This window comes from Camelina sativa, chromosome 4, assembly GCF_000633955.1.
Source record: "Camelina sativa cultivar DH55 chromosome 4, Cs, whole genome shotgun sequence".
Lineage (NCBI taxonomy): Eukaryota > Viridiplantae > Streptophyta > Magnoliopsida > Brassicales > Brassicaceae > Camelina > Camelina sativa.
Window position 1 is genome coordinate 24,517,905 of NC_025688.1, and position 10,228 is coordinate 24,528,132.

The window sequence follows — 10,228 nt, forward strand, 5'->3', positions numbered from 1 at the left end:
CCGCTTCAAGAGGTGAAGAAGCATGACTTAGAATCGAGGCTCCCCAACCTTGAGAAGTACCATTATGGTCTTGAAGGATCCAACATCTTTTTGCATGATTTGTGAGATGATCAAAAGCTGCATCATAGTTGCATTTTGTGTAGGGAGGTAAAGGTCTTCGCCATGTTTTCTTCTGCTGTTCTCGTGTTGTAGAATTTATCGAGGAGGGTGCATTGAGGACACGATTCCAATCACGGATATCCGAACGTGCCCGAAGAACAATTTGTCTAGGACTTTCTTGTAATCCCTCAAAAATGAAAGCATTTCTGCTTTTCCAAATGTGCCAAAGTAACCAGAAGGGGTGATTTGCCTCAGCTCTTGGAGTGTCATTGTCATTAAAATACTCAAACAAGGCTTCAATGAAAGATCCAGAGTTTGAATAATTGTTAAGACAAAGATTAGTCGGTAAACTAGATAAAAGCCATATAGATTCAGCAAAAGGGCATAAAAACAGAATGTGTTCAATTGACTCATCCGCCTGAATTCATCTAGGACATATTGGATCGAGGTTCATTCCGCGCGTTCCAAGTTATGTAAGAGTTGGCAATGATTTGGATAGAATTTGCCAAAGAAAATGTTTTAGCTTTGGAAGAATGATTAATTTCCAAATTTTTTTGCTTAAGATGGACTGAGCCATGAGGAATAGGAGGTAGATCAGGTGGTTGATTTGGATTGTGTCTCATTAACCATTATCCCGAGCGAACTGTGTATTCTCCTGTTCTATTGTAGTGCCAGATTATTTTGTCCGGAAGTGTCGACCTCGGCAGATAAGTGTTAATGATCTGATCTTGATCGTCCGCGATAATGTTGTTCCTGATCTTTGTATCATCCCAGTGACGGTAACCACCATATGTGCAGATTAAGTCTCCGATATGTGAAATTGTTTCTGTGCTGGAGTTTGTAACCGGTATGGGCGGATGATCTGCGATTACGTTATCTTGGTTTACAGGAATGCTTAGACCATCACCTACTATATACATGTAGCCTAATTTGATGAGTTTGAATCTTTCTAATATCGATGCCCAACCATATGACTGATTAGCTTTTTGTTTTGCGTCTAGTATGCAATCATCTCGACAATATCTACTTTTAAAAACTCTTGCAAAAGTGAGTTAGGATGTTGTATAAGACGCCAGGCTTGTTTGGCAATTAAAGCGTTGTTGAAATTCTATGCCTCCTTCTTTTTTTGAGTATTGTAAATGTTTCCAAGATATCCAAGAAATACCTCTATCATGGTTGGTTTTTTCCCACCAAAATTTTTGTAGAATACTTTCAATTTTAGAGAGTACTCCCAAGGGAATTTTAAAACAAGACATTGAAAAGACCGGCAGACTTAATAAATTGGGAGTATTCTTATGGTCATAATAAACCTTAATTAGTACCATTATCTGGAATTTTTGATATTGTTAGGATATCATCATGATTAATTTCCTACGTTAATTAATTAAGTTTCGATGTCTGGCTAAACTCCATTATTATGATGACCTTGTTAACTTAAGACACACAATATGATCACTAAACATTCACTACTACTAATCTATTGAATTACTTCCTTGATGTTAAAATTTGTGTTGTGGTTATTAAACCAAGAAGTTAAGCAAGGAATCATCATTGTGTATTAAAATAGCCTTTGGCAGTTCTTTAAGGTTGGTGTAGCAAATAGTACACCCTAAAAACATTATTGCCATTTCTTGTGCAATTTATTTTGTCAACCAAATGATTTTATACCAAAGCCACATTAATCTTCTCATTATACAACCATCATATACATTTTGTTATGGCTAAAATAGATGCACTCGTAAAAATATATTTTGTTCACTCTCGACAAATAGTTTGTGGTAGAATATTATGCCCACTTTTTTTGTTTGCTTCCTAGCATGCTAGTTTAAAACCACATACTCTAATGTGTTTTGTTATGGAAATTATAGACCAAAATTAGAATATTAATACGGTTTTGTTGTCACCAAATCATTTACCTTATAAAAAGAGAAAGCATCTCCATATTCATATATACAATATAGATACAAACAAAACAACTCATGTGCCCAAAAGGTTAAATGTCAACACCAAAGAGAAATCACATAAGTACCCCTTGTCACCGACCTTAAATCTTGTTAGCCAATGAGGGGTGCTCCTGGTTTGTGTGTCTTGTCTGAGTCTGTGATTGGCTCGCTCATCTCTTAAACGTCTTCGGCCTATCATTAGGCAACGTTTAAGCCGCAAAAACCCTCTCCCATTAGTTGAGTCATACATTAATTTCATCGATAAAACAAAATAGATAATAGAAATAAAACCAAATCAACGGTCCTCGGAAGCATAACAATGTATTAAAAAAAATAAAGTGTTCCTTGAGAACGAATGAGATCTGAACATGTGTGGCTAGGCCTATTTAAAGAAGACACATGTCTTTTCCTGATTTATGTGATTGGTCTATGCACAGACTAAGGACGAGTGTTTATTGGTTGATTGGATTAAAAAGGTACGACGAAATAAAATAAAAATAAAAGAATGTTTTTGATATTAACTAATCTCACTTTGTATTTTTTTTTTTGGTCAAAACTAATCTCCCTTAGTAATGAGAACCTTTTTATAAAAAAAATAGTTGAATTATACTAATAGTTCTTGTACTATGTTGATGTGGAAAAATTAACATATACATCAACACTAACATTGTTTTATTTGTGTCGTTATTCAAAATGATTTTGGAAAATACTTTAAACATAGTAAAATTTTTGTTTAAGCAGTTTTTTCTTATTAATTAATTTGGCAGGTAAGGAGAACAAAACTAGCATCAATTCACACACATGTCCAACATAAAATGTCATTTGATAATATCATTTTAGCATAAGTGTTTTTAGTCATAAAATTATTAAAGTGACTAATATTCTTATTTTCAAGAAGTAAACTTGTTTTTTTTAATCTCAGCAATTTTTCTTTCGAAGGGAAAAGTCTAATTGAAAGCCTTTTTATTAAATCAAGCAATTCAGAAAGGATATTACTAGTAGTAATAAAATACATAAATTAATCGTAGATCTTAAAAATAAATAAATAATTTAAAAAAAAAGGGCAAGACCAGAAATTGTTGTCTGGGAAATACACATAGACAATCACAGCTCAACAGCTTTTTAACTCACCTCTCACTCTCAGATCATTCCTGTTTCATTTACATATTTCTCTTTCTTTCTCTCTCTCCTTTCTCTCTCTCTCCCTTTTCAGACTTCAGAGTTTGAGAGAAAGAAAGAACAAGTTTGGGTTTTGTTCACTTTTAACACAGCTTCAATCTCTCTGAACCCACCTGAAGTTTTTCTCCATTTCTTCTCTCTTCTGTGTTTTGTTCCTTTTTTTTCATCACTTTTTAAATTCTTCTATTTGGTTTCTTGCCAGTTTCCAAGAGAGCTTCCAAATCCCAGATCCTCTGTTTTCCTTCTTTGGTCATCCTTTCCCCTGTTTTTTCTTACTTTTTTACTTTCTCTCTAGATTCGGATCTGACCACTAAGGATTTAGTTGGTAAAAGAGGTTTTATATCCTTCACACAACAACTCTCAAAGATCGAATCTTTTTCCTTCTTCTTCTTCTTGTCCTTAGAGTCTGGAAAACAAAAACAAAAAAAGCAGCTCGCTTTATATCTCCTCCTTAGATTCTTCAAAGCTTTATATGCTTATCTCTCAGATTCCATTCCATAAAAATGCCATTTTGACAGATCAAAGTCTCTCTCTCTCTCTCTCTCTCTTTTAAGCTCCACCATTTGCTAAGAACATTTCTTTTCTTTTCCTAAATTCGAATCAACAATCGTTGAAAAAACATGAACAGAGGAATCGAAGTTATGTCACCAGCAACATATCTAGAGACATCAAACTGGCTGTTCCAAGAGAACAGAGGAACCAAATGGACAGCTGAAGAAAACAAGAAATTCGAAAACGCTTTAGCCTTCTACGACAAAGATACACCAGACAGATGGGTCAAAGTCGCTGATATGCTCCCCGGGAAAACCGTGGGAGATGTGATCAAACAATACAGAGAGCTCGAAGAAGACGTCAGCGATATTGAAGCAGGTCTTATCCCAATCCCCGGCTACGCTTCTGATTCGTTCACGCTCGATTGGGGTGGCTACGATGGAGCTGCTGCAGCTGGTAACAATGGGTTTAACATGAACGGTTATTACTTCTCTGCTACCGCCGGAGGAAAGAGAGGATCCGCTGCTCGAACGGCGGAGCATGAGAGGAAGAAAGGTGTCCCATGGACAGAAGAAGAACACAGGTAAAAACTCATCTGTGTGATCTCTACGTTAACGTCAATGCTTTCTTCTCTAGATTTGGACCCCTTTTTTACACTTTATTCTATAAATAATATATACGTACGTCTTTTTCTTGGAAACGTGTTTGTGTATACGTATAACGTATAAAGATACGCTTATAGTATAAATATATATATATTCTATAATATTAAGACATATATATAGTCGTCCACCAAAACAATTGTATCTTTAGTGCGTTTCTATATGACCTACGTATGGGTTTTAGACAGAGAGACAGAACACACGCACATTATTTTGTAGTAGATACATACGTTTTTATATATATTTATATCACAAAAATAATATATATATATATATATATTTTTTTTTCTTGTATCGAGTTTGTAAATTCATTGGTAAACAAAAGTATATGAAAATTTGCTTCTTGTAGGCTTTTGATGTGTAGAATGATGGTTTAATTGGTGTCTTGGTGCGGTTAATTGATAGGAATGTAAACATTGGTATAACACATGAAGTTTTATTTAGGCTATATATAACATGTAATATTACCGGTGTGACACCATCAAATTTTACGTTGTTGGTATGCATGTTGTTGAGAATGTTAATGTGTTTAAGAGTGGGTTTGGTTTATGAATTATGCAGACAATTTCTGATGGGTCTGAAGAAATATGGAAAAGGAGATTGGAGAAACATAGCTCGCAACTTCGTGACCACACGGACGCCAACGCAAGTCGCGAGTCACGCTCAGAAGTATTTCATAAGGCAAGTCAACGGTGGCAAAGACAAACGCCGATCAAGCATCCACGATATCACCACCGTCAACATTCCTGACTCTCCTGACGCAGCAGCCACCGATAACGTAACCGCAAATGCACCATGCTCGCCGCCATCAGTAGGAGGAAGCCAGCAGGAGGCGTCGGAGTGGGATGGTCAACCGCTTTACGATGAAACAGCGGCTGCGTTTTATAACCAAAACGGGTTTCAGGAAACGCTACTTGGAATGTCCTCGACGCCGTACATGGCAAAACTTCAGGAGCAGAGTTTTCTGAACGCATCGCAATTCGGATCGTACAATGCGTATCTCCAAATGTAGCACAAGGTGAAGATCTCGGAGAAGTTATTTTACTACGAGTTAATAATCATTAATATTTTTTTTTGCTATTTCGCTTTTCTTAATTCGCGTGCATATACAAAAAAAAAATAGCTGCTATTTTTTTTTCGAAGATACTATTTGTTGTTTTGCTTACCCTATTTTTTTCGTGGTTGATTCAACGAGTTTTCAACAAGTTAATTAGGTTTTGTTATTTTCATTACTAAGTGATTATTTGTGTGATTTGGAACTCATATGAGCTCAAATGGTTTATGATAATTTATACTGTGTCATGTAGGCGTTTATTACAATTTTTTGCCCTCACTGGTTGCTTTTTAATTAATGAATCATGATTTTTTTAACAATTTGTTAGATATTTTACCACTTTTTTTTTTAATCTCATTTGTGCCAAATCTACAGTATAAAGGTGCCTATCAAGTCTCAGTGTGAGGTCGAAAAAATTATATGTCAATTAAAGTAAATAAACCAATGCAAAAAGAAAAGATATTGGTTATAAGTGGGGTGTACTAGTTTAGTATGAGTTATCTATTTATGAATATGAAGCTAAAAGTTATATAAAGTGGGTTTTCCACTAATCACAGATATTTTAACTTGTTGTGGTGACAAATCCGTAATCGAAACCTGGCTTTGTGCTGCTGATAATGATGCCTTCTTTCTTAGGAACATCTAAACTTTTTTCTGAAGTAATTAGTACTACAATTTAGTTTTTAATTACTTTATATTTCCCAACTGTTTTATATAGTACTGTCTGAAGTTCGAAGTTGACAAGAGAATGAGAATCTATATAGAGCCTAAAGAAAGACCATAAATAAAAAAGCCACAATGATTGATATGCTTTTGTTCCTCACCAAGTTGCAATTTTTTAAATCTCATCTTGGGATAATTACATTTCCATAGTTATTTTATTACTTTTATATGTAAAAATACTCATATTAAATTACCATACTAATATAATACTATATTTTTCTTTCCAACCGTATATACTAAGAAAGAAAATTACTATTTATTTTAACCTTTACATAGATACTAAAGTAAGATAAACAAATTTAATTAAAATTTAACCCAGGCAAAATTAAAATAGAATAACTGCCATAATAATAAATTAAAATTTTTGTTTTCAGTTACATTTTTTTCTTCTATAAAGCATTTTTTCCAGATTACTGGTGAATTTGTTCTTTAAATTGATGTTTGGTGGGTTCCATTTTGATGCCTTTGGTGAGTAACGAGAAGTATCTCCATATAATTGCAGATTTGACTTTGAAGGAAGACCGTTGATTCCCAATTATTCTTGTAAATCTATTTTGCACTGATTTTTTTCTTTTTCATAATGTTGGATTTGTTTTTTCTTTTCTTTTCCATAAACCAATGTTATCCGTGTTTAAGAAGAAGTCTTTGAAGGTCTTAAAGTTAGTTGATGTCCCATGTAATATGGCTTTACAAAATTAAGTTATGGTAATGATCAAGATGATTTGGAGAAATAAATTGATGGAAGATGATGACTTTTTTATTATTTCATGTTTTCCAAAGCCATAACACAATCACCTCTTCTAGCTCTCATGGGCCTATCAGTACATACATACAAATGAAATCTTAGGCATACAACAAAGTTTACTATACAAAAGCTATCTTTTTTATCTAACGTTTTCTTGTTCTGCACCATCTTTTTTGTAGCACCTTGTGTACCTATAGGTTACAGAGAAATACAACAAGAGATTGAACATGCAAAGCACTGTTAAAACCCAGTAATAATAATCCAACCGGCTCTTGTTTATTGTCTCTTGAAACCATTTGCCTCCGCTTACTCTGCCCACCACACTAACAAGAGCTATATTGCTCATGATCCCGACGCCGCACACCCCCACGTTTAGCAGAACCATGTATTGGCTTAACTCATCAGGCACTGTTTCTTCTAGGTAAAGAGCAAAACTGTTTTCGTAGATTCCTGTAATTGACCCCAGAAGAATGTACTGTGGGAGCAGCCAGAAAACACTCATTGGGATGGTTTCAGACACCAAACCTTGAATGCTAACCACTTTGAGCCTCCTAGACTCAACGTGTGCAGCAATGGAGCAGCAGAATGTCGATAGGATGATCGAGACTGGTATACCATATGGAGTTTTGGTTTGTTTTGCTGATTCGGGGTCAATGCCGTGGCTGCGTTTTGCAGCCTTGACACATAGTTCTCGGGATCCTAGTCTTGCAGCCTCACTAAAGAGTAAGAGGAGTGGGAGAGGGAGATTCCATGATCCGAACGTGGAGTCCATATTGTTTGCTTGTTCAAGGAAGAAAGTGTTACCGAGAGAGAAGACAATCCCAGAAATGAGAGATGTCACGAACAATGGTACCGCGCGTATCACGCTTTTGGTTTGCTCCACTTCTGTCACCCGGCAAAGTTTCCATCTGTTTTTCCTCTGTTGCTCCAAGGGCTCGGTTTGTAGTATCATTGCAGCTCTGTCTAGGCACCTGTATTTGAAGAAAAAATCAATGGTTTACGAGTTGCATACATAGCAACACAAGTTAGGGATCTCACATCGAAAGAAGTGTTGGTCCCTTCACACTTCTGACCGATGTGGGATTTCTAACTACTCTTTAGTGAGGTGAACTTTACCTCAAGCTACTTGTGTGGGGCTTTATATCTAGATCACACTCGGTTTTTTCATAGAGATGGGTTGAGTTGTTCGGGTATGCACACGACATCTTGGAAGCAGAAGCAACAAAGACCCGGAGAACAGTTGTCAAAGGGCTTCTACTTGGTATTTCCCGTTTGTATGAACGTGCACCGGACATAAAAATCAGCATAGCTAATACCTCACAGCCAGCAGGGATGGCGAATCTTACAAACCACGGACTTATCTGAGGCATTGCACTAGCAGCAAGTAACAAGAAGACAAAATTCCCCACATTACCAATGACAAAGCTAACGAGCTTTGCGGGAGATCCCTTGTTCCTACCGTCTTCTAGTTGGTCTTCTGTAAACACTCCCAAAGAGATTGATCGTCCAAATATACCAACGGATATAACTGTTAGCGCTACGTAGAACAGTCCCTTTTGTCCATTGCCAGAAAGTATTGGTGACGCTGATATTGCCAAGAACCCGAAACCCTGAACCATTAGAGAGTGTAAAATTTTCACTTCTAACAAAGAATACAATCATATATACTAGATAGCCTAAGTTTAAAGAGGTGGTCAAGATCTTACGAAACCGAATGCTAAAGTAGAGAGACAGAGCATCCAAAAGTGACCAATAAATGCATCAACAAGAAACTGCATGCCGAGATGACCTATAGCTGATACACCAGCAAAGACATTTACAACTGCAGCTGCGTCCGTGAACTTTAGCTTCATCTCGTTCGTTAAGTATAACATCAACATCCATAGGGTAAACCACGCAACGGTAAAAGCCCATGATAGAACTGACCATACAAGATTATAAAAAAAACATAATAATCAAGAAACCATTAAGAAAACGACCTAGAAATTCCAAGAATTGACTACAAATGATCAATGTGGCATCTTGGTGAAAATGTTGAACAATCAAAACAAGATCAAAAGGCAGAAACCACATCTCCACACTCACCAATGACTCGGAGAAAAGACGCCATTACTTCTCATGTGGAAACCAAAATCAATGGCTAACAACAATGGTCAAAATTGAGCTGGACAAATGAACAGAAGGCTAATGGAGGCATAGACGTGCTTGAATATTCTATTAGACACCGGCTTCAAATATTCTTATCATACTCTGTTCTATTGGGTCACACAACACAACCAACACGGCTGGTTTTATTGATAATGTTAATTTAAACATATGAAGATAAATTAACAATTTTTGTAGGAGACCAGGACTTTAGCCAGTTCATAACAAGCTATATAAGTTAACAACATACATTATATATACTTGACGGCCAAACAAAATTCAATAAAATAAGGGAAAAAGAAAAAAAAACAGATTTTACAATAGTTCGTATTAAAAAAAAAAAAAAAAAAAAAACTTATCTTTAGAGTTTTGAATTAACAGAATCAATGAAGAAGAAGAAGAAGATGATGAAGGTGGTGAATTGGAGAAAATAATCAGATATTTTTCATCATCTTCTTCGATTCACCATCTTCAGCATCTTCATTAATACTTACAATAGTTTCTTGTCGGAACAAGAAAAACAAACTTACACAACGATGGAGGAAGTGAAAAGAGTATGGCCGTAATCAAAAACTCTACCGACGGATAATCTCATGGTCTACGATGGAGGAGAGAAACAGTAAGGATGAAAAGCACAGAGAGAAGCGTCGGTGAAAGTGAAACGAACGGCAATGAGCCCGTACCGCCATTTCTAGGGTTGAAGCCTGAATGATATATATTGCTGATCAAACTAGGTTTACTTAATGGGCCTTCAAGCCTAGTGTAGCCCAAACCCAATATTGAATGCTCATATTTCAAATAATCAAATTACAACAAATTATGGAAAATATTAATGTTGTTGTCAAAAAAAAAAAACTTGGCTGATGTAAATTATTAAATCTGACAAATATTTGTCTGCATGAAACAAAATAATTTTGCATTGTTCCATCCTTTTCCTAGAGATTGTGGTTAATTTGTAGACCCTTTTGGCTAGGAAAAGCTGCTGCTAACTCCTTCTTTGCTGCTTGTTTGAACGAGTTGCTACTACATACCATCATAATATATGATCCGAAGTTGTTGCCCATATCAGAAGACAATAAATAGAGAGTTTAAAGATTGGAGAATTGATTGGAACCAATATAATTGGGTTGCAAAAAAAAAAAAAAAAAAAAAAAAAAAAAAAAGAAAGGGATACAGTGACAGGACT

The 10,228-nt window shown here is 35.7% G+C and overlaps 2 protein-coding genes across 3 annotated transcripts; one reads left to right on the forward strand and one right to left on the reverse strand.

Annotated features, from left to right (window-relative positions):
• LOC104782242 (transcription factor DIVARICATA-like) lies at window positions 3,188-5,695 on the forward strand. The gene is made up of 2 exons (XM_010507118.2): window positions 3,188-4,296; window positions 4,937-5,695. Exons 1-2 carry the CDS (start codon window positions 3,842-3,844, stop codon window positions 5,385-5,387), a joined length of 906 nt encoding a protein of 301 aa, XP_010505420.1. The 5' UTR covers window positions 3,188-3,841; the 3' UTR covers window positions 5,388-5,695.
• LOC104782243 (protein NRT1/ PTR FAMILY 5.5-like) lies at window positions 6,888-9,727 on the reverse strand. Of its 2 annotated transcripts, XM_010507120.1 has the most exons (5): window positions 9,573-9,727; window positions 8,983-9,152; window positions 8,604-8,818; window positions 8,014-8,507; window positions 6,888-7,868 (listed from the first exon to the last, which is right to left on the reverse strand). In XM_010507120.1, exons 2-5 carry the CDS (start codon window positions 9,005-9,007, stop codon window positions 7,037-7,039), a joined length of 1,566 nt encoding a protein of 521 aa, XP_010505422.1. In that variant the 5' UTR covers window positions 9,008-9,152; window positions 9,573-9,727; the 3' UTR covers window positions 6,888-7,036. The 2 variants fall into 2 exon arrangements, with proteins under 2 accessions (XP_010505422.1, XP_010505421.1); XM_010507119.1 differs by having other exon boundaries at window positions 8,983-9,716.